Source organism: Sebastes umbrosus, chromosome 17 (genome assembly GCF_015220745.1).
Source record: "Sebastes umbrosus isolate fSebUmb1 chromosome 17, fSebUmb1.pri, whole genome shotgun sequence".
In the NCBI taxonomy this organism is placed as follows: Eukaryota; Metazoa; Chordata; class Actinopteri; order Perciformes; family Sebastidae; genus Sebastes; species Sebastes umbrosus.
The window spans coordinates 22059907-22085914 of NC_051285.1; the positions used below are offsets into that span (position 1 = coordinate 22059907).

The 26008-nt window shown below is 40.3% G+C and overlaps 1 protein-coding gene across 1 annotated transcript in view; it reads left to right on the forward strand.

The window, feature by feature from the left end:
* The window catches only part of nlgn2b (neuroligin 2b), an 81675-nt gene that overhangs the window by 44636 nt on the left and 11031 nt on the right, over positions 1–26008 (forward strand). The window contains exons 3-5 of the mRNA XM_037748634.1: positions 789–842; positions 8567–8716; positions 25810–25995. Of these exons, the coding sequence (XP_037604562.1) occupies positions 789–842; positions 8567–8716; positions 25810–25995 (390 nt within the window). The remainder of the gene's footprint in view (positions 1–788; positions 843–8566; positions 8717–25809; positions 25996–26008) is intronic.

Consider the following 26008-nt stretch of genomic DNA (forward strand, 5'->3'; position numbering starts at 1 on the left):
AATGGGATCCTTATCAGTTGAGACTTACAGAGGTTGACGCGCCAGGGCGTTGGTTGGTCACTGTGATAAATGCTTGTTATTGGCTGTGCCCTATGGAGCATTTAACTGGCGTTACCATTAAAGCTTAATGTGGGCCTCCTCTTTGACCTGGGAGCAGGGGAATCCTGTCACAAGCCTTTTGCAAGCTGTGTAAATATCAAAAACAGCTCTTAGCTTTGCTAATTTGGTAGGAAAAAGTCACATTTCAGCCTATATGCCAGCATTTCTCCATGCACAACCTGGTCACATGTATTCAGGATGTGTATCTGTCCCTGCCCTTGTGTGTCTTAGCATAATGTTTTGACAGTCGAGTCTCTCTGGATCGTGCGGGCACTTTTTGCCCCCAGGACTGCAACGTTGTCCTGAGCCGGAGCAGGATTCAGAGAATCTTGGCATTCTTTGCCTTTTCTGACCCTAAAAGAGTGATGGCTTGATTCTTGCTCATTGATTTTTCTTTACAAAGCAGCGGTGTGTCAAGACCAATAGGGAGAAGGGTTTAGGAGAAGTGGCCTCTGGGGTCATTTCGAGGCAGTGCGTGACTAGATCCTAAGCAGTTAAAATAGATGAGTTTGGGGGTTATCTTTTGAGGAAGCAGTGTGTAAACCTTGTAAACATTTTGTCTTCAGCTGCATAGCCGCTGAAACGCAACAGAGCATTTCTCTTTTAATCTTCTCTTGTTTCCCTGCAAATGCAATCTTTTTGAATTTTGTCTTTTGTCCCCCCCCCTTCCCTTTTTCTCTGAACCTTAGGTCCGCTCACAAAAAAACAAGATGAGTCTACACTGAACAGACCAAGGGATGAAGGTATTTTAATTGCATGTTTTTTTTTTCTTCCTCGTGCTCCATTTTTCCAGCTCTGTGGGGAATGTTGTGTTTGTATCTGTATTAATAATCACCTTATGCCTAGTTCACTCTACACCACTTTAGCCCTGATTTTCCGCTCCCCGACATGAGCCCCAGATCAGAGGCAAATCGGTGTTGGCTCGGCGCTCGCGCATTGGCGCTTGAGCGTCATGCGTGAGCTGCTGAAAGACGCGCCCCGAGAGGCTTGCTGACGCGAGCCGATGCCACGCGGACAGGTTCCAGATATCTAGCATGCTAGATGGGAAATGTGGGCCGTCTCTGTCGCTGCCATGGTCGCTACAATACTCATGGCACTTCCTGCACGCCTATGGCATTTTACACTGCATGAATTAGCCTAGTGGCTAGCAGACTTTATTTAGTTAGTCCTAAGTTAGTCCTTACTCATAGCTCTTCTGCTCTTACATGGTTTAACATCAAGTCACTGCATCTCCCGACAGAACAACACCAAGGTTGAATTTCAACCTATATGTTTTTCTGCTCAACATTGTTGAATCAGAGCATCTGATATTCAGTTCTCTTTTTAAAGAAGAATTTGAAAGTGTAAATAACAGTTGTCAGGGCATAAAACCAATGATCTGTTGATCTTTACGAATCAAGACTCCATAGTCTAACAATGGCATGTTTAAATGGAAAATGTAATCGAATCGTGACCTTAAAATTGAACGTTAAATCAAACCGTGGATTTGGAGAATTGTGACACCCCTAATAAATAGTAAAAAAAAGTGTGGAAACAGGCTATTTTGTGAACACATATCCCAACAACAACATCAGCAATGTGTCTCACGTCGCGTTTGGTATCAAGTCATTTATCATGCATTTCTCACGTGCATTTTCTTGAAAAAACGTAGTTTGGAGACCTCAAGGGTATTCCTCCCAGTGAAAGATCCTGTAGTGTGTGACACTCTGTCGCCGGTCAGTCATGTAGTGTGAAAACCACAACGACTTCCCGATTACAAGACAGAAAGTTGTGTAGTGTGAACAGTTTTGCGATCTGCCGACTCTGAAAGTCGTGTAACTTAGCTTTAGACTCATCACTCTATGTCCATTGTTAACTGCTTTTATTAGCACACAAATCTACCATTTCTTCTTACAGGCACACGTTTAGCTAAAATGCACAAAGAGCTACATATAAAGTAGTTGTTCTTCATCCCCCCCTGTCAAAAATTCTGCTTGCACGGGGAGCTAATTTACTTTCCTTTCTCGGTTGCTATGTGGTTGATCAACCGCACGCTGATGTTCTGACTATCCTGTGTGATGCATCACTGAAAATCAATACTCACTCCTTTTTTCACCGGCGCTTTTTATTCTTCTACTAAACTCCTTATGAAATGGTCTGCTGAATTATTGTCCTTCATAATGTTATTGGGCTTTCTCCAGTCCTTCACTTTCAGAGAAGTTAAAAAAAAAAACTGGAGGCCCATTTCTGCTATTGCTGTACATTTTCAAGTTCACTGCAGCCGAATGGAGACGCTACTCTTTACCGATGCAGCCAAAATCTACGCAGACGGCGCATGCATCCGTTTCTGCACACGTGCCCAGACATACTGTACATTACATAGCATTATGCACACACGGAGTGCATTACATTTCCATTTGTGCATTGTGTGCCTACTCGAGCGCGGTGCATGTGCAAATGTATGCCTGAGTGCATGTGCTCTAATTTGTGCCAATGTGTGTGGCTGCTTTTTCTTTTCTTTTTTTTTTTTTGTATTTTGGGCTCCGTGCTATTTGGGTATTGAATTCTCTCTCCCTTGCATCTCTAATTGCCATGGTTTAAAAAGAGACAGATGTAGCTAATCCAATTGTGTGGTTTCTTAACGGTGAAAACAGAAGGAAGGATTCATGCAGGATTGCCTGGGAGAGGAGCAGAATGATAGAATAGAGATGAAAGAAAAGGGAAAAGCTGAGCACTGCGAGAGCACAGGGGAGGGCAATGAGGGGGAGAGAAGGGGAAAAAAATAGTCATAATGAAGACAAGTGCATGATGAAATGACATTTACAAAGCTTTGAAAGTGAGAGAGATGTGGAGAAAGAGAGATTGAGAGGGTGGATGAGTAGGAGACCGGCGGAGCTTGACATTTATGCCGACACCTGACGGATCTTGACAGGATCAGGAGGGCTCGGGTGTAGGGCTGAATTCCTCGCTTGTAATTGCTCAGGTATGGATTGGACACATGGCTCCCAAACATTGTTGGAAAATACTATTATTAGCATCTTGTTTTTTGAAAGTTATTTGCAGAGAGAGACTGCGCTGCTCGGGCGTGGGTTTGGATGCAAAACATATTCAAGTGCTGAGTCAGGCTGAAACTTTTACGCCCAAATCAATTGAGATTTCCATAAGAGAATGAATGAGAGAGGAGCAGAATAATGGAAAAGCAGAAAGTAGGCAGTTTCTATTTGGGAGGTAAGACATTACATTGAGAATAGAAAGTGAGGGGGTGGGGGGGTGGATATTGAGGAGGATAGTATCAGGTTAGGTAGAAGAGGAGTGAATAATGTGCCAGTGTTTTGGAGGCAGGCAGGAAAGACACTGAGCTCCTTGTTGGCCGTGTAGGACTCGGATTTGGCCTGAGTGAAACACTTTCACCCTGCGACCCTGCACCTCTAATCACCCCTCTGTTTGTGCTGAGCCCCCTCCAATCATTGCACCGTGTCCCTCGCTTCAACACACATCCAACTCTGTTTCCATCTTCTTCTTTGATTTCTTTGATTTCATTATACTTTGTTGAACAAAAGTGATTATCTCATGCAAATGGTATCAGTTTTTTATTATCACCTCACCAAAATACTGGGGCTGTCAAAGTTAACGTGATAATAACGCGTTAAAGCAAATTTGTTTTAACGCCACTAATTTCTTTAACGCATTATCGCAACTTGCAATTTTTAGGTTGTAGCGGGCTCAGTTTTAATGCTAGAGTGAAACTACAAAAGGAATAGATAAAAAATGTGTGATTAATTTGCTATTAATCATGATTAACTACAGACAATCATGTGATTAATAAAATAAATAATAGTAATTTGATATAAAATACTTATACCGCGTGTCCCATTTTTTAAAAATCATATAAACCAGACACAAACTATTTTTAAGCTTACCCGATGAAAGCCTAAAGCCTCCAAAATGTTGTCAGAATAAAGTGCGTACAAGTGATGAGATATAGACTGCTAGAAGTTTTCTTCTTTTACACCCACTTGGACCTTTTCCAATCCACCTTTCATTAAGGCATTGTAGGTATGCATGAGCTTTTTATCTTTTATTCCAAAATGAATGGACTTTTTATTTCCATTTAGTTTTTTTTTGGCTTACTCCTAGCCTCTATTGGGCTTAGCAAATATTTCAGCTATAACTTTGGTGGTTCTGACTTATTAGGAAAAAAAAAATCTTTTCACTCCACAGTATGATGATTTACAAAAAGTGAAACAAAAAAGACTCAAAGATCACAGTTGTTAAATGCTAACATAATTGGTTAATCTATTATAGTTAAAGTTGCAAGCTGCTTGATTTTTATTGTTCAGTACAGCAATAGATACCAATTTAACTTGGACAACAGAAAGACACTATCATGGTTCAGCCTTTTGGGGGGAAAAAATGAAGCCTCAATGAAAGCCTCAAGGTGAAAATAAATGTTCTGCTCAAGGCTAGTGGAGCAGAGTCTAGCTCCGTATTAAAGGCACAATCTGTGATCCAAATGTAAACAACAGAGTAGAAACTCTCCTGTCATTATTCAACTCAACTTTATTTATATAGCACTTTACACACAATACAGTTTATCCAAATTGCTTCACACCACACATAGAGAAAAACAAAAACTACCAAATATATTGACAGGCCACTAAACACTAAACGATTACAAAATTTAAAGGGGAACTCCACCGATTTTACACATCATAGTTTGTTTACAGATGTTGTATATATTACTGCATATGTGGGGAAAAAAAGTTGTATAAAGCCTTTTGTGGCTGCAGAAGGAGCTGCCTGAAGTCCGATAATATGCCTCAAGTGATGTCACTTGAGTCAGCATTGGTTGGGGTCTGAAGACTACAAGCATGGATGTGTAATAAGACCTGGGTACGGCGCCGCCGCTCAGCCTTGCTTCCAATTTTTTCCAGTGGCCACTGGCGCAGTAGTGGCCCTAATAGAAGTGCCAGGGATGACGTACTTTTGTAGGCCAACCAGGAAGTTAGCATCACCCTGTGTTCCCTCGACAAAAAGCCAATGGGACTTTTCCATTGGGTTTTGGATTATTGCAGCACATAAGCACTGTGGCAAACTCACGTTTATGATACTTACACGTTTTGTTTCCGTAAAATAATCTTCACAAATGAACACCACTTTATGATTTTTGAAGAGTAAATGCAATCGCCAGAAGTAAAAAGCTAACATTAGGCTATAAACAAACTACATCACGGTCACATGAGCACGAGTATACACAACGAGGCTGTAAAAGTGTCAGGGTAATGATGTTTAGTAGTCTCATTTAACCACTTGTTAGTAACCACCTTTTTTAAGACACTGAAAATTCACGAGTGGGGTATTTACTGATGTATTTTATGTTGTAGAACAAAACATTAACGTTAAATCTTTTAAGGTTGTGTTAACCACAGACCTTATTACAATAATAATACATCTAACTAAAAACCCATTCAAAAAACCCATTGACTTCCAGACGAGGGAACCGGAAGTGCTAAAATGCAAACTCATTTCCAGGTTTTAGGACTCATTCCTTTAGCACTCTATAGACTACTATTGTAAAAGAGGCTTCTGTATAAGTGTTGATAGGACACCTCGAACTGCAAACAAGGTCAATTATGACTCTTTCTATTCAGAATTTTTGATCCATGGAGGTTTCCTCGAGCCGAGAAGAGCGATTTTCAAATCTGTGACATCATCACAATGTAAAGTTTATGGGCCGAGCGGGAACTCACAGGTGGGACCAGCGAGAGAAACACTATTCAGTGGGCTGCATACCCCGGAAGTAAACCCGGAAGCTCGAAAACTTTTATGGTGTATGCGCCAGGCGAGCAATTCTCATTGGAACGAATAGGCACCATCTTGGGGTCTGGTATCCAGTTCTTATAATGCATCCATGAATATAAGTTTGAAAATGTAAAAAATGTGAGGGTGCGGATTTAGAAAGAAGTGAGCTTACCAGAACTCTGTAGCTCCTCATCTCTGCTTGAGGCTAGTGTATTGTGGGTAATGTAGGCATCAGACAAGGAGGAATAAAAAAGACTATATCTCCGGTTCTGTGCGAGGCTAAATCAGTGCAGTACTCCTTTAAATAATTTTTGATATTTGACAATAAAGTTAGCATAAAACATGTTTACATCAGTAATGTGTGTAAACACAGCAGTAAAACAGTAATAAAAAATACTGATTGGGCCTTTAAAATGGCTGCTACATGTCATAACCTACATGTCCTTTTCTCTCAGGATTTAATTTATGGTGTGAGTGTTACTGTGAGGCCTGCTGATATGTCACTCCTCTATACTGTCCTGGTAACGCCGGGATAATTGAACTTGTTTACATATCCTCTGGGAAATCAGCCGAGCTGCAGAATACACCAGAGAAGAGCAGGAAAAAGAGCAGCGCGTCAGAGTGTACGACTGAAAAATCTTTATTTTTAGCCAGTCTGCTTGTGTCATACGTTTGATCCATAAAAGATCTCGGCATGTGTGAAGCCATATGTGCCATTTTTTCCATGTTCACTTGTGTGTGTGTGTGTGTGTGTGCGACTGAGTGACGCACCCAAGTGCATGTGTAACCTGAGATTCAGGTGGTGATGCAGGCGGGTGTGCAAATACGTGAGTAGAATTTGTTACCACGGCAACAGGCATTCAGTGAGTCGGTGCAATGGAATGGCTGGTGCAGTTCTATTAGCGAGAAGCAGTTTCCATAGCGACTCGACATCGCAGCTGCCTATGCAAGAGTTTGTGTGTGTGTGTGTGTGTGTGTGTGTGTGTCTCTGTATGAATACGGTGTGAATCCTGTGTGAATTTGAGTGTTCATTAGCGTACCTCGCTATGTATGACTTGCTTTGTAACATTTCATGTTTTTTCATCCTTGCCATCATGTCTTTTTTCGGCGTGAACCTCCCATCCGTGTCTCTACCCCCGTCGGTTCTCTCACACTGCCCTATTTTCATCTCCTTCCTCTCTCTGTCTTACCCCCCTTTATCTCTCTTTCTCTCCTCCTATCTGCCTCTCTCGCGCTCTCTCTCGCTCTCTCTCTCCCCCATCTCTGAGTGCTGAAGCTCATCAGGGTAAACAGATGCTGTGGCTGTTATTTATGTTTCCACTTGGTCTGGCTTTCATACAAATTATCCACAGGCCCTGCACAGTGCAGACGCTCAGCCTAACTGGGCTGCACTGGCAGCTCTCTCAGCCTTATCCACACTCAGACACTCAGGCCATACCATAGATGCTGCAAGAAGGGGGGGGGGGGGGGGGGTTCAGGAGGTGGTCGGGTGGTCGGGGTGGGGGGGTGGGGGGGCACACATAGGCTGATAGAGTGAACCATAGCAACACACTGATGGGCACAAAGACACCAATAACAGAGAGGGCATCGAAACTGGCTGCACCACTTGCACCACACATGGAGGGGAATAACAGTTTGGGAAGATACCATCACGGCACAGGGCAGGGGAAACAAACATCACAGAATGAAATATAGAGGATAAGCCCAGTGGGGCAGGCATGAAATACTTGGTGCCAACTTAAAGGCAGTCCACTGAAAATGTTTCATACTTATTTTTTTCATGTGAATCACTGGCAGTAGGAGGTTATGCATCATAAAGTGGGTAGACTACCTGTTGCCTTTGGACACTCAATTCACCATATTCACATGGCGGCCATTTTGCTCTTACTCAGGGTGGGATGGATCTTTGTAAATTATGGTTTCTTCAAATGAAACTCGTGAGCTTGTGTTTACAACTTGGGAAGTCGTGTACACAATATGCTTGGCGTTCAAGAGGTGAAGTCGTGAGAACACCAGCTGCAATATTAACGTTGCTGTCGGCATCTAGAAGCCACAGAAGCTAACAATTTAGCAAGCTAGCAAGCGGGTAACATAATGCAGTAAATGCAAAGGCATAATGACAGAGGAAAAAGATTAGGCAGTTTGAAATATCAACATTTTCCTCAGACATATTGTAAAATCACGAAGAAGTACAATATATTTACTTATTATGTAGGCCTACCAAAAAAATCATTTCCAAGGCCTCCGCCATTTCTGACGTCAACAAACATGTCACAACTCGTGAACTCGGAGCTTTCAGAAACTTTCCACTTATGAGGTTGTGAATACTACAAGAGGGGGGGCGTTCATATGGACTCTTCTCGTGAACACGGTAAACACATAGCTAGCGTTATGTGTTCATTTGCCAGATGGTATTTGTGTTTTTCAGCTGAATTAGCCAGTGTGGCACACTGTATAACATCTTAATTTTGGTGTCAGTCAAACTTGAGTGTAGCAGCACTATCACAGTCAGGGCAAAGTCACAAATTTTAAACGCTAGTTAGGAAGTTGGAGCAAAATGGCCACCGTGTGAATATGGTGAATAGGAACTCTTAAAAGTTGTGAGTGTGTGGTTAAGAATTTTTTGACCAAAGAATGAATGAACATGAAAATAATGAACACCATTGTTTGTTTCTGTGTCGTGCAGATATTCGGGATCGTCGTAAGAAGCCAGTGATGCTGTTCATCCACGGAGGCTCCTACATGGAGGGCTCAGGGAACATGTTTGACGGCAGCGTCCTTGCTGCCTACGGAAACGTCATCGTGGTCACTATGAACTATCGGCTCGGTGTGCTCGGTAAGTTTGGCGCCCAACACATCCTAATGGCATTATCAGTCACAAATGCATCTGATGTGAATACAGAGTTTTTCTGACATGTATCATCTCACCTTGACCGGTCTCTGTTTGTCAGAGAGCGGATGTCTATCAACATATGTTTTTAGAAATAGTGCTATAATGCACATATAAAGTTTGCTGTATAAAAAATAACACTCAAATTAAAACACTTCCTTTTGCAGGCTCCTGTAGTCCAAATAATATGGAAGACAGAATCTGCCAAAATCAAAAATAAATCAATTTATGACTTGATAAATAAATAAATATGCCATTAAATGTACCAAAAATAATATTAAAAATAAATGTAGGCATTAATTAATTGATAAAGATTGATAATGATTGATATATATATATATTGATTGATCAATTTCTGTTGTCTTAATTTGCTTATTTATTTATTTACCTTTGTATTAATTCCCCTATCTACTCTTTTTCCCCTTTATTTATTTACTTGTTTTTATTAACTTTTAATTTAATTTTTACATTTATTTTTTATTTATTTTTAAATCTATGTATTCATTATTAAATGTATGTATTTATTTATATTATAAGGAAGCAAATTAAAACAGAATTATCAATTTATGTCACATTTTATCAATTAATGCCTACATTTATTTTTAATATTATTGTTGGTACATTTAATGGCATATTTATTATTTATTGAGTCATTTATGTATTTATTTTTTATTTTTTGCAGGTTCCGTCCTTCATAACAAAGGTCTTATATTGTGTTACTCTAAGCTAACATCACAAGGCATATATATGAATGTCATATACATGGATGCTATTTGAGGTTTTGACATAAAGCAGCCACTCATCTTAAATTATTTCAGCAGTGTTAACATGCTACAGCAGAAAGAGCATATAAGGGGAAGTGCAGACAGCATGCACAAAAGAGAGACAGGTATAAATGGTGAGTATCTCATGGTAGCTACTGTATACTGTATACTAATGCCAATGTCCCATCAAAGCAAAAAAAAAAACTTAACTAAAGCAGATTACTTACTTTCCCAGTGTTTTAGTTCGTTATCATGTTATCTTTATATATATATATATATATGTGTGTATATATAGCCTTCTGTTTTTACAGGAAACACGTAAATATGCAGTATCAAATAGCATTCTGCTCGCCCCATTTTGGCTCGGAACACACCCACCTTAACAAATTCCATAAATGCGTTCAGCCCAGACTCACTAACCCTGCCACCCTCCCCACAGCTCTGTCATATCTGTTTTGATGCCTAGATATTTAAACTGTCCGTAATTCAGAACTCATAGAACGATAGTTACATATGTAACTCTTGTGCCCTTGACATTGCCTTGTAATCTTGGGCGTGGTGTCCCAGGGAACGTCATAGGTCTAAAGTGGATTTAGTGTCAAGTTACTCTTTAAAATGCTTAGAAATGTAAATGAGGCTATGGCCTATGCTGGCGTCTTTAAAGGGATAATAGGGATAATTTGGGTGTTTTGAAGTGGGGTATGAAAATATTTTCACCGCTTTATCTTGCTGTCAGACAACCCTTTCCGACATGGAACTGAACCAGACTCCATTGACAAAAACAGTATAGATAAGTTTCACTTTCAGTTCAGTTCGTCGTAGGAAAACATTCTAAATATAGTGTACACTTAAACAGATATTGATTTGTTTAGGTGAGTCTTTCCTTTAGGTTCCTGACATACGTTTTGCTGCAGCCCCCGTCCACAGCAGTACATTGCTTTCGTTCCGTGTGGTAACTCTTGTCTGCTTCTCCAAGCTGGGGGTGTGCTGACCGTCATCTACTGTAGGTAATACACCGACTATGGATAAGTACCTCATACAACCCCACTTCAAAACACCCAAACTATCCCTTTAAGACTTGACCCGGCTGAACCCAACTGGAACAGCTAAATTTAGGACCTGAACCCGACCCAAGACTCAAAGACATATTTTTGCTTTATGTCATCCATTGCTGACTGTTAGCTCACCAGGCTAATGCAGCGCGGTGGCTACACTCTGTCTCTTTTCCTCTTCCCACAGGGCGTCTAGACGCAACACATACAGTAACAGACATGGACGAAGATGATAGGCACATTCAGAGAGAAATAAGAGAAATGTTTCATTATGGTACATTCGAAAATAACTAAAACCGAACCTGCGCTGAAGCAACTTGAACCTGATAGGTCCCGACAAATCATCAGGGTTCGGGTCGGGTAGCAGAAGTCAAATTCACACCGGATGTTACAGTCTGTACTGGTGTGGGACTTGAAAACTGTACAATAACAGTCAGTGTTATTTCTGTGCAGCAGGGATTTCATAATAAAGCACAAACAGGTGTGTTTACTGTGTTCACTTACCCTGAAATTTTTTATTTTTTTTTTCCGATTAATTAATTGTTGTATTAATATGCACTTCTGCATAAAAAAACAAAACAGCCAGGATGTGACTCACTATACTTCAGAGACACCACAAACCACTTAGTGCCTTTGGTGTACATTGAAAACAGAGTTGAAATGTGTGTTTGTTGCTTTCGGTGTATTTTTGGATTAAGGGGTATTCTATTTGTCCATTCTGTTGGAGCTTTGCTGTGCTTGCATGGCCTGTGACTGTGGGCAGAGCTGTGTGTGTGTGTGTGTGTGTGTGTGTGTGTGTGTGTGTGCGTGTGTGTGTGTGTGTATGTGTGTGTACACCCAGCCCCTTGTGCCGCTGGATATCAGTGGAGTCAAGTATTTACATTCGGCGTCATCTTTTTGGAGGTGTTTGCACACAGACTATCTGACGCTGGCATTGCGCTTGCCAGGTTGGGTAATCAGATATTGTTTATTGCATCACGCCTGTTTCAACATATCAGAATAATGATAAACAGAGAAATGGGAGTAGTTTAGGACGCCGTCCAAGAGCTGCAGCGAGTATTAACAGAGGGTAACACGATCCAGAGCGTTATTGAGAGTGCCAATGGTAGAGGGGGACAAGGACAAACTGAGAGTTACTGAAATGAGGACCTGGACCTGCAGCTTTATCCTGCTCCATTTCAGCTTGTTATGGGGGTTTTGTTTTTTTTCACAGCTGGCAGACAAATTGTGACTGTTAACAAATTGGGCGCGAGATTCAGTTCACAATTTCAAATCAGGTTTGTTGAATGTAGTATTTAAAATACACTCTTTGTTTGCTTCTAGGGCTGTCAAAGTTAACGTGATAATAACGCATTAAGGCAAATATTTTTTTAACACCACTAATTTCTTTAGCACATTAACGCAACTTGCGATTTTTAGGTTGTAGCTGGCTCAGTTTTAAAGCTAGAGTGAAGATACTGGCATCATATGAAACTAGAAAACATTGGTACCAACCATCTCATACTAGCTAGTCGCGAAGGAGGCTGAGTAACTTGCCGTAAATTTTGGGGAGGAAAAACTGTTATGGTCATTTTCAAAAACGTCCCTTGATCTCTGACCTCAAGATATGTGAATGAAAATGGGTTCTATGGGTACCCACGAGTCTCCCCTTTACAGACATGAACACTTTATGATCATCATCACATGCAGTTTAGGGCAAGACATAGTCAAGTTCGCACACTGACACACTGACAGCTGTTGTTGTCTGTTGGGCTTGAGTTTGCCATGCTATGATTTGAGCATATTGTTTATGCTAAATGCAGTACCTGTGAGGGTTTCTGGACAATATTTGTCATTGTTTTGTGTTGTTAATTGATTTCCAATAATAAATATATACATACATTTGCATAAAGCAAGCATATTTGCCCACTCCCATGTTGATAAGACCATTAAATACTTGACAAATCTCCCTTTAAGGTACATTTTGAACCATTAAGAAATGTATGATTAATTTGTAATTAATCATGATTAACTATGGACCATCATGCAATTAGTCGCGCTTAAATATTTGAATCGATCGATCGCCCTATTTGCTTCCTTTACAGACATCTTGACCTGGTCGATTTACATTGACATTGTTGCTGTGATTCATGTTGGAGATGTTTGAAGTGCGCTCATGCGTTGTACAGTGTGTTTATTGCACTGAACAATCATTAAAATATGTACGAAATACATACACATAAAGGCGGAAAGCTATCTTGCTGAGTGATTGTGAGGGATGACGCAGTGTCCTCGATTCCCTTAACATTGTTGAAAATGTTGGTATGTGGGCGAATGTGTGCTCTCTCTCTCACTCTCTCTCTCTCTCTCTCTCTCTCAGATATGCTTTAAATGGGTTACTGTACTAAGGCGATTATCCTAGTGTGTGTGTGTATGTTTGTGTAGCATAAGCATGCATGTGTACACAAATATCTCCTTGTGCATGTGACAGTGTGTAAGTGCGTGCGTGTGTGTGTGTGTGTGTGTGCGTGCTACTTGGTTGCGTGCCGTGCGTAAAACACATGTATGAATAATGCACCATCCATCTGAATTTTTAATAGCGCTCCTCTCTGACACTGTGAATTGGAGTCAAAGTGAGAAACACAAGTACGCCGTTATTTTACGTTTTACGTTCTAATCGTTAGTATTGTCCTGTGCTCACACACACGGGAGCTCGCACATGCCAACCTCATTTCGTACGATGCCTGCGCCTTTAAGAGAGTGATAGGGAGTCAGGGAGGAGAGGAGAGGAGAGAGAGCGGGGAATAGAGACAGATGAGCGAGGGAGAATCATAGAGAGACAGTGAGGGGAAGGGAAACAGAAGGGGGGAGACGGGAACGGTCTAAAAATAAACCGTCAGAAATGCTTTTTTAAATCGGCAGCGATGCAAAGTATTCATTCAAATAGACGCTCCTGCAGTGTGACCACAGCGCCCTTCCATATGATTGTACACCGTACGCTTTGGCTCCGGTGCGACACGTACACATGTAACTTTCCAGCAAATGATACACTTTTCTTAGTAATTTATGATGTCGTTGTGGAGTAAAATGGGAGAATGGGAAGAAAATGTCTGCTGCACACAGGCTGGTTCAGAGGTTCGGTGACAGTTGAGATTCCAGATTGCTCCTCGGCTCACCTTCTCCTACCTTCCTCCTGCTCCGGGCCCAGAGAGCCTTCTGATTTGTGTTGCATAGCCATCTGTTCAGACTAATTAACTAATTAACTAATTAATGAACTCTGGGGAAAGGCCCACCGTCGTGGGCTCTGAGAGTGAGAACATTTTTCACCTCAGGAAGAGAGATGAAACGCTTCTTCTGGAAACGTTTCTCTGCACTTTCTACCCAATTTCAGCTTTTTACTTGTAAGTAAGAGCAGCCTGTTTAGTAGTAAACACCACATTTAATAACCGCGGCTGTTACACGGAGTAAAAGGAGTTATGAATTTAACATTTACTTGGTTATTGTCCTGCCAAAATGTACTTTTCATATTTACAATTGTGCTGGATGATACTTTGTGGCTCAGATACTTTTGTCTCAGAGAGATAAAATCAGGTTTTTCGTTCAACGCAAACTAATTGTGCTGTCAATGTTCTGAAAATTAGTCATGTTTTTTCCATGCTTACATGCTAACAGATCAATACTGGTGGTCTATTTGATTTAGGGTCTATTGATTAGACTATTTTTGACCACTCGGGGAAAGTGCAACAAGCTGTAAACACAACACTGACAAATTATCGCCCTTAAAATGATTATAAGCTGCCTATTTACACATCCAGTAGAAACTGAGCAACATTGAAATTCATTTGGAGAGCATTTATTCACCAGGCGACATTGGCATTCACAACGCTAAGCGTCTTTTAAAGGTGTTAAATGCGAGATTTGGAGCATTTCTATTGCATCCGCACGGCTCTCAACATGGCGACAGCTAACGGTGCTAACCGCGCTAACAGGCGATGTCAACAAAGCACGGAGAAGCTCGAATTACGACACACACAGAGAGAGAGCGACTTCTTTCTCTGCTCAGGTAGACATTACTCCACTATATCTTTACATAGCAAATAGTTGATTACTGCCATATTAATGCTCCGGATATCGTATAGAGCACCTTTAAAGTTGTTATGGCTAACCTGTTAGCAAGCAGTTGCTTATTTACACATCAGCATTCATTTAGAGTCATTTTTATGGCCATCTGACAAATGTAACTTCAATATTTAGCCTCTTTTTAGCTCTGTTTTGGTCTCCACCAACTCCTGAAGGAAATATGAGAGCAGTGGGACTGAATCAGACCAGTAAAGATGCTGTAACGTCCCATCTGTTATCTTCAACAGTTTTGCCTTACTTTTGTGGTAAACCTTATGAAATGTAACCAAATTAATACTTTCCGTAATACTTATTACTTTAAAGCTTGTAACCACCATGTGTTGTTATAGATTGGACATACCCTATTCAGTACTATTACTTCTATTACTACAAGGGATGTACCCGAATCTGAATACGATATTTGGGAAAGCACAAATAATGCGATGGAAACATATATTTCTTCTACCCGAAGTTGCTCGTTATTATTTGGGGGAGAAAGTTACGGCATGTCTGTGCGTCAGTTTTGTTTCTTCAAATCAATTCATATCATTGTGGATGGCCACAAGATAAAAAATGCCCTTTCTGTTTGCAACATCTGACTTGATTTCACTAACTTGTCGCTTCATTTACTACACATTATTGAACAGTGATCACTATTGTGTAGTCGCCCCCAGCCCCCCCACCGAGTTAGCACACAGCAGGCAGCGGGCTGACAGCTGACCGTTCCCAGCTGGAATTCTGTCAAACCCCCCTTGTATTTCAGTCAGTATTCATCTGTTTAATATGTAACATGCTATATGTATCAGCCATAGGTTTCATGGAACATTCAGTTTTTGTCTGTTCAATTTCTCCTAGGTTCAGACAGTTAATACTGGAAATATATTTTATACTATGCCAATATTAAATCAAGTTGATGCTTTGAAGGCACAAAAATGTGCACAGCCAATCAGTGGTGGAATGTAACCAGGTATATTTACTCAAATACTCTACTTAAGTACAATTTTGAGGTACTTGTACTTTACTTGAGTATTTCCATTTTCTACATCTTTATACTGTACTTCTATTCCACATCTTAGAGGGAAATATTGTACTTTTTACTCTACTACATTTATTTGACACTTTATTATTATGTATTATTATTCTATAAGAGTATTACACTTTAAAATGAGCCCTTCTGCATAGTAAGTACTTTTCCTTTTGATACTTTAAGTACATTTTTGCTGATAATATTTCTGTACTTTTACTTACATTAACATTCTGAATTTAGGTCTTTTACTTATAATGGAGTGTTTTTAGATTGTGGTATTTGTACTTACTTAGGTAAGTAATGATTTGATGATTGATACTGTAGTACTATTCTTAAAATTACAAAATGCAGAGAAAAATGTATTCCCTTTAGCTTGTTGTACTCTGTTGAGTTGGTTTTCCCATCAAGTACAGATCCATCAATTAAAAATGATGTATCCAAAAATAATGTGCTCATGTACCCTGTTACTGACACACTAGTAAACACCATTTTGTCTGTTACTTAACACGTATAATTTATGTATATTTTATAAGCCCATGCACCTGAAAACATTTTTAGCTTAAGTCAAGTCAAGCAGTATCCACAAATACTACTTAGCCCAGTGAGTCTTGGGAATCAGTTCAAATTGTGTTGCCCGTTGTTCTCAAAAACATCCCTTTAAATCTGACATAAACAGTATTTTTAGCCATCACAGATTTTGCTGTCAATTAATTTCAGCCTGCTGCCTTCTCACAACTCTGCTGTCCCTAAATACAAATGAAACACACCTCCCACTCCCTGCACAGAGCCACAATCTTCCCACTCGGGAAGCAATCGTTAACTCTTCTTTCCCTACATTTTGCAGACAGTGCACGACTGTGATGACAGCACGGAAAAAACACAAAACATTTTTGCTTGAGTGTCATTTTGATTGGGATGAGGTTCACGTGCAAACCAAGGGTTTTGGAAAATAAGAAACAATTTAGTACCTTTTGCATAAATGGCTACAATATGCTTCATACTTTGTCTGCTGTCTGGGCCATATTGCAAGTGTGATGAATGTGATTCAGGTTAGCCAAGAACAGTTGCTTCCATAGGTAAAGTTCACATTGAGCGCTAATGACTTATAGGTATGTTGACTGAAACTGACACCAGTCTGCCTCCCGGGCCGGCAGCCAGCTGCACAGCTGGACCAATCAAATACAAGGAAAATAATGAATGCAGCCACACACCACATACTGTAAAGTGTCAAAATCAAACTCAAAAGGTAGTACCCTAAAATAGCAATTATACTTAGGAATTATAGAAAAAAAGACTCTCCTTATAACTCCAGAACTGGCCTTAAAATCATCACATTTTCAAGTTTTCTTCAGTATCAAAGTAATCCAGTAATAGCTGCCTGTACATCTATGGGTACATTGCAAAGAGGAATCGCTTGTAGCTAATTCAGCATACTTTTAATGGTGTCAGTCTGCCCAATTTTTAAGCAGATATAGGCTAGAAAATGTTGTCATGTTGTAACAAGAGAATCTACTCATACTATTTGCCGGCAGTCATTCACACTGGAAAATTCTTAACATAACTCACCAATAACCTCTACTGTAGCTAGCCTGTATATAAGAAGTGGACGTTGTTACTGTGACGTCATCGTTTGATGCCTCGAGTTCAGCATTTTGGCCTTCGCCATCTTGTTTTTTTGCAACCAGAAGTGACACAATGGGGTGGAGCTAAGTACAACCAAATGCTGAATAAGACATTTTTAGGCAACCAAAAATCGAGTTGGCATTTTGGCCGTCGCCATCAAAGGGTTAAAGTTCTAAGGCGAAAACACAAACAAAAGCCAGACTGGACAACGCCGTGGTAGCGACTTGTCAATCACAAGGTAGCCACGCCCTGAAGCATACCCTGCTTTATCTTCTATTTGACTCTAATTGGGACCATAATTTACTAAATGAACATCATGCTGTATTGAAGAAGACTTGAAACTAGCGATTTAGACCATAAACTCATGTTTACAATGTTTACTGAGGTAATAAATCAAGTGAGAAGTAGGCTCATTTTCTCATAGACTTCTATACAATCACACTTCTTTTTGCAACCAGAGGAGTCGCCCCCTGCTGGATATTAGAAGGAATACAAGTTTAAGGCACTTCAGCATTGGCTTCACTTCTCAGACGCGGAGGTTGCAAACTGAGTGTAGCCAGTGAATAGGATGGGACGGCTGATATGATATACATTAACTATCACATGATGAGTTGAATACATTCATGTAAGGGCAAATATGATTAATGAGTTTATATCAAAGCAGCTTTATGTCTGTATATGATTAGCTTTGTGATTCAAAGTTCTGTCTGTGAACAAGGCTCTGTTTTAAGGGTTGCAACTCATTTATTTTGATCTGTTTCTAATTCTCGCTGACTTGATTTCCATCAATGATAACTTGTTTCAGAAATGGAACTTTCTTTGAAAAGCTTTGAATCGTCTTTGTGCGAGCGTGATGTTTGAAGCATTGCTTTTCAAATGTGCATGACAGCCTGGTTTTACTGCACAGCTTGGTACCATTTGAATGGACCTTTGAGAATAAAAATTGAGTGAGATAAGTAAGGTAATAAATACAATGACATTGGGAGCCTATGGGCGGTGTGCTGAAATGACATTAGTTCAGCGGGAGGAAGCTCAATTACAATATAATTTCATTTCTGGGTATACTTGACACACTGAGTGATGCGTAATTGAAATGGACCTGCCAGCAGGTCTTCAGATTGAACTTCCAGCGCCAACAAGGAGATTTAACAGATTTGTGGAAAAATTTTGATAATCCAGCAAGAACGTTCAAAAGGTGAAGCACATCTTTGAATCAAAGAATGGAAATGAACATACAACACTTTTATGGTGTGGAAAGAAATGAAAAAATCCGCCTCCGGGGGGTGCTAGCATTGCTTTTTTGGATGCAAAAATCTGTCACTGCGTGAGTGAGTGAGTAATGAAGTTACACGATTGATCGGCCAAGTGTTGGAGTTTCCTCATTGGCCGCTGCTCTTTCAAAATGAAAAGGCGGGAATAGTCCTTCATGCAAATGCATCCAGTGCGATGCACCCGCCTCACGACACTTGGACAAAGCTGTGAAACTAGGGGATCGTTCTAAAATTAAGCGAGATTCAGCAGTGGCATAGCCTATTTCTCACTAGTGGATTGTTAAGACGGAATAACAGAAAGTTTACGAGCTTCCTGTTTGAAACGGCGAGCAGAAAATCAGGGACAAATCAAGTGCATTCCACGATCGAGTACGTCACCGCTTGAACGGCCAGTTGAGTCGAGCAGCGCGTCCCCTAGTCAAACAGTATAGAAGCAAAAAAAACGAAACTCAGATTTCGTGTCTTTGCTTCGAACAAACTACTATTCGTGTAACAATTAAGCCACAAATTCACAGACTGACCATACACGGTCCAGCCATATACTCGGTTTTGACCAAGTCTTGTTTAGACTTTTAATCTCAAGCAAGACAGAAAAATGTTATCATTAAAAATCACCCTATTTTTTTTGTACATATATAAACTCATCATTATTCAAACTACGTTTTTTCACAAAGACTCTTGTGGGACATTTAGTGCAGTGCCCGTAATAGGATTTACTAACTGTACATCAGAGTCAGTGCTTTTATTGACAGTAGACCTTTTGAAAATCTTTCAAAATTAGATGTTAATTTATCAGTACATGCTGCATACGGTACATAGATATTCATCCACGGTTACATCCATACACAGTCGATAATCCCCAAGGCTGCCGCACAATACTGAATAATCAAATCCACTTTATTCCAATCATCAAAACAGATCCTTTAGTCTTCAGTGTGTGCAGGAGACATTCACCATCTGCTAAGGTTTTTTATTCCCTATTTTGTATTAGCGCCTCTCTGCTTTTGCTTGATTCGTTTTGTGACTCATATATACAGAAACATTGCTTTGTTTCCTCTCTTCAATCACCTTTTCTGTGTGTATAAAAAAAGGCAATATCTTCCCCTCTGATTTCCGACATCTCTAATCATCTCCCGTGTGACGTCACAGGGAAATTATATAATATGCCCTTCAATATATTCCTTTCACCTCTCTGTCATTTAGGATCTGACAGTAGCTTTGGGCAATATTCGCTTTAATACCTGTCGGATTTTCTTTTTTTTTTTTTATCCCTTTCTCCTCCCCTCTCCCTCTTCCCTTGTTCTCTCCTCTCTTCTCACAGAAATATGTTCAGTGACCCACTGCAGTCATTCTGTTCAGTTCTGGAAATTACTCTGCAGATGCATGTTCCCGTCTCAGTAGTCAAACAGTCAGAAGACTGACCGCACTTCAGTTCTGGACTGTGGGTTTGTGAACGGTGCAGACTTTCACAGAGATGGTCGACAACAGAGGATGCACTGAATAAAGCTTTCCAATACAGGACATTAAATATACTGCACAAAATACTAGAGTTGTTCCGATACCAGTATCGGAAATGCGTCCGATACTGCCCAGAATTCGGGTTCGGGTATCGGCGAGTACACCAGTCTATGCACCGATCCGATACCATCATTTATTAACTCAGAAAAAAATCAACTTGTTTAACCAGGAATCAATTCTTCTTCGCCACTCCAAAACAGTAGGCTTCACTATGCTGTGGCTGTGGATATATCATGGCTGCCACTGATAACTACTGTTTTATAGCAGCGAAGAAGAACTGATGGTGGGTAGTTTGTCATGTGACGATAGCACAAGAATAGTATAGAAGCATAGAGACGAAACTGCAGTGTTTTTTTGACAACAGACGCTGCCACCATTTTGGACTGAAACACTTATTATATTTATAATATTTTACTGTTCAACAAAGGCCATTTCAGTAGAATATGACAATAGAATAGAAATAATTTTGTTTTACTTTTGTACGGCACTGGTTAGGTGGACGTTTTACTAGCGTTTTAGTCGCTTTCAGTCCAAAATGGTGGAGGCATAGCTTTGCTGCTGGGCGCTGATGTTGCAATGGAACAAACACTTGCCTTTCACTTCTTGGCAATATACGTTCTTTGGTAACTGTAGTCAGAGCGAGGAAAATGTCTGCCATTTGGTGATATTTTACAGTGGAAAATCCAACAAGTATAACAGCGATATGTACGTACATTACGTAAGGCTTCCATTTCGAGGGTTGGCACTAGTTTTGCCAATTTCAACACCAGCAATCTTAAAATCATTTGAAGACGAATCACGCGAACGAGCACGACGACTTCACCAAGGCAAAAGGGTGAAAAAAAAACGAACCGCAGAAGCAAATTTTGGAAACCACATTCCACCGAGGAGAAAAATACCACAAAGATAGCCCAAAAGCGACGAAGATATAATTTTTATCATGCTGGTATCAAATCGGTACTTGGTTTTGGCCGATACCACAAGTTTAGATAATCGGCCTCTGGAAGGAAAAAATGGTATCGGAATACCTCTACAAAATACTGAAAAGCTCCTCTTGATGTGGAGCGGTTGCCCCTTTTTTTTGCATGACGCACCTCTCTTGTCTCAAAACTAAAAAACTAAATCCTTCATCTGTTTCTCTATAATAATAATACATCTTCCTGCAATACAATATCAATAAGGGATAATGACTTTTAGCATGACTCATCTCATCAGCGTACATTAGAGAAACACTAAGTGCTCCTACTATTTTTTTGCATTCAGTGGTAGTGTGCATTATGCTTTCATGATTTCATAAGATGCACTTTTTTTGAAAGATTTTTCTAACGATGATGGGAAAGATACATGAGAGGAAGCAGCAGTTATTATCAGACCGGTCTCGAGGGACTTTCTGTCCGCTCTTGCTGGGATATGATATACTGTAAATATTTCCGTTTTAAATTTCCCTCCATCGGTTGCTCACCACTCCTCTCGTTGTCTTTCATTCATTCGTTCCGCCGTCTCCGGCCCGCATCTTTACTTACAGGTTGATGACTCTCCTCACAGCTCCTTGGCCGTTACCTAAAGCAAGTGTTGAATATGCATGAGTTCAGCCTCATAAACTGCTGCTCTCAGCGCTAAAGTCAGTAGGAAGCCCAGCTCAGCAGATGGAGGGGGAGGGGAGGGGGGGATCAGAAAGAAAACTTAGTGAAAGAGAAAGAGAAGAAGAGGGAACTTGTTTGACTTATCCTCAATGGCGGAAGATAAACCAGAATTTCCTCTCTTCATGTTGCCCTTGCGAAAAGAGAGTGACAGCAGGCTCCAGCTCAAGCTATCATGCTAGTTCATACACTCAACTGTGTGTGTGTGCATTGACTTTGTTTTTTGTGTTCATGCATGCAGCTGTTTGTGTACTGGAATATGGAAGTGCTTGAATGAGTGTGTATGCAAGTGCTTTTTTTTTTTGTGAGTGTCTGTCCATATCATTTTGCCTGAAGCTCTCTGGACAGTTGCCAGGCAACTGTGGCAGGCCGCTCGGCGCTCGGCTGGGCAGCCACGGAGCAGACACGTCCACATGCCTATGGTTTTGATAAGTGGCACAGGTCAGCGCTGATACGTTACCGGGTCAGAGTCACGTCGGGCTAAGAGCCAGTCAATTGCCGGAATGATCTAAGGATGATGCAATTACACAATAACATGCAAACTATATCTCCATTTGGTAATCCTATTATCTCGATCGTCTCTTATGATCATTATCTCATTACCATTAGGTAAAGATAATTGTTTTCTCAAGAGCGGGTCACTATTTGTGGTTGCATGTTTGGCAACTATGAAACGTACTTAAGCATTCATTTGTTCTCTCAAGATAAAAAGATAATTTGGTAACACTTTCTATGACACCCGTGTATATAAAGCATTATAAATAATGGATAATTATTTACTATGGGAATTAAAATACACTAAGATCCTTGCAAAAAAATGTCAGTAAGTTACCAGTTTGGAAAGATAGAAAGTGCTACCGAGAATTTAGTTGTGATTCTGAGATAATGTAACAGAATGTAGAGCCAACATGGCAGCCCTTAGCCTCTATGTTTTTTGCTTTGTAAGTAGAACATCCAGGTCACTGCATCTGTGGACCAGCATGAAAACATTTTGTTCGAGGTGTTTTCATCCCCAGGTGGACATCCAGATAAAGGCACGGACACGTGAACATTTTTGATAGAGATTTACCTTAATCTACTTAAGATTTAATTATTGCTGTTCATGCAAACGTGCTCAAGCGTAGTCTCTTCTGCAAAGGTCAGGCAAATGCTGTCCATACTGTAGGATGCTGGCGCTGTTGCAAAGCACAAAGCAATAACGTTACTTGCAGTTGTCTTTTTTTTTTTTTTTCTTCTATTTATTTTTAGCAGCCAACAAGTGTCTTTTTTTCCCTCATTGTGTTTTGCATGTAATATTATACATATATACAGTATAAAATATGATTATAGGCTAAAATATTTTACAAAATGTACTCAGCTACAACTGTTGACAGGGACGAACCAATCCAAAATAACCTTAATGAGACACCAGGCACCAAAATCACGAGCAACCGCTACATATCGTTATTTCTAAATATTGTCCAAATGTAACAATACTCTGTAATATGAATCATAATTAATCCAGGTGAACCCACTGAAAACACTTTAAGCTTAAAGTGTTGTTAACAGTAGTGTAAGCACAGTGTGGAGTGAGACGTATGTGTGTCACGCTAATTGTCGCAGATAGGTCAATTTAGCAGGTTATCATCACCACCATCATCATCACCGCTGCTACCACCACCACCATCATCATCATCACTTACATTATAATCATCAACAATAAAACTTAATTTGCTGTTCGACACACTTGTGCTGACTGTCCTCTTTTACCATCTGTCTCTGTGTTCTCCCTATACTGTACTTTATGGCTGTCCCACTCGCTCCGACTGCCCTTTACAACACACTGCTTACAGTAGTTCAGTCACTTGTGTCTTCTTTCAATTCCCACACGAGGAAACTTGCTGAATAAGAATCCCTTAACAGTATTCACCGAAAACACTAAAAAATGTGGGCTTATGCCATAGAGAGACACATCATAACTAACGGAGTTTATTAGGACACACTGACAATGACACCAGGACCTTGTGTATAGTGGTATGTATTGTGTATACTAGATTGTACTGTACATATTCCTGCAAAACTAAACATTTCTTATTCAACAAATATGCTCCTTTAGGTGACATCTAGCATGTTTGCACTGTATAGAGCCGTACGTGAATGGTGTTGGCCTTCCCTTTGTCTCGCTGTATAAAGCGACTAAATGGCAAACAAGTCAGTGGATGTCTGGGATTGCCATTTGAACGCCATTCAAATCCATTGTGGCAATGGGGGACTCCGCCACTGACGATACAGACTACTGTTTAGACAAATAACTCATTAGTGCAAACACATTTAATGGCTGTTGCAGGAGAAATTCCAGCCATAAATAGTACCAGAAATTGGATTTGTATTGTAAATATTGGATATTACCAAGAAAGGATTTTTTTGTGCATTAAATTTGCATTCTTTCTAATAGCCAGCAGGGGGCGACTCCTCTGGTTGCAGAAAGAAGTCTGATTGTATAGAAGTCTATGAGAAAATGAGCCTACTTCTTACTTGATTTATTACCTCAGTGAACATTGTAAACATGAGTTTATGGTCTCAATCACTAGTTTCAAGTCTTCTTCAATACAGCATGATGTTCAGTAAATTATGATCCCATTTAGAGTCAAATAGATAGATAGATAGATAGATAGATAGATAGATTGATAGTAACTTTATTGATCCCGAGGGAAGTTCAAGTTTCCAGCATCACAGTTCCATAGTGCAAAACATGTTAGTAAAAAGGCCCAAGTAAGTAGTACACGTATTAGTAAAAAGAGACAGGTAAGTAATACAGAGTATAAAAAAAATATACCAGATATAAAAAATAACAGGAGATGAAGAAACTGTTAAAAATGAATATAGTGCAGGGTAACAACTGAGATACGGGACTATTACAAATGTGAATATAGTGCAGAAAGTGATATAGTGCTGGATAATAGAATATAGGAGATATAGATATTAAGAAATGTAAGAACTGAGTTTTTTAAAAGAACAAAAGCAGGGTATGCTTTAGGGCGTGGCTACCTTGTGATTGACAGGTCGTTACCACGGCGTTGTCCGGTCTGTTAGTTGTCCATGTGTTTTCAGTTCATGAAAGTTAATTATAGCCTTTTTGTACTTAGCTAACCCTCTTGTGTCACTTCTGGTTGCAAAAAACCTAGATAACGACGGCCAAAATCCAAGAAGGCGACGGCCAAAATGCCAACTCGGGTCTTCAAAATTGTAGTCCACAAACCAATGGGTCACATCACGGTGATTGCGTCCACTTCTTATAGTCTACCTACAATGACCCTAATGTGGCGTATTCTTCTGCCAAATAATGTGTGTAGTGATTGCAAGTTTAACTGAGGAAAAGTAGAAGTTATGGTATCAGTTATGGGCACTGTTGGGAAATTCTGTTCATGCACGAGAAGTGGCAGAAAAAATTAAAAAAAAAAAAAAACATCTCGTAATATTTACAACTAAGCAGCAATGTTATGTGAAACTGAGATGAGTAGGCCACCTTGAAGGTGGGTGCAGATGCTTTTTTTTCTCTTTTTCATCACATCCTCCGCCTCAACAGCCACTAATCTGAGGAGTACGCAGTTTGCTGAAATCATTCTAGATTGTTTTCAATTCAAAATCACAAGAACAAAGAATTGTCAGTGTGCCTGTGTGTGTGACATTTTGTTCAGTTTATTTTATCTTGTTGTGGGTGTGCACCTACTGTGCAAAATGTGTGTCCTGGAAGTAGGTGAAACATGCCTTCTGTTGCTCTCCTCCTCTTCTCTTAACTGTGTTGTATTTCCAGCGTGGATATTAAAAAATGAGTAATTTGGCAAGCTTTCCGTGTGAAAATCTCCTCAGACTTGCAACGAGTTGGAGGCTGAGAAGTTCCTGACAATGACAGGATGCCATCTTCTGTTTACGTGGGATATTTTCTTTTTAAAAAGCCAATAAACACACAGGATTATGTTATCGTGTGCTCCTGAATTTCTGCCCCGCTCCTCTTCCTGCACATAATCAGTCTTTTTTCTCTGTGTTTGTTCTAATTTACCCTGCAGGGTTTCTGAGCACAGGGGACCAGTCTGCTAAGGGGAACTATGGCTTGTTGGACCAGATCCAGGCCCTGCGCTGGCTCAATGAAAACATTGGCCACTTTGGAGGAGACCCAGAGAGAATCACCATCTTTGGCTCGGGAGCCGGTGCCGCCTGCGTGAACCTCCTCATCCTCTCCCACCACTCCGAGGGTGAGGCTCTTTC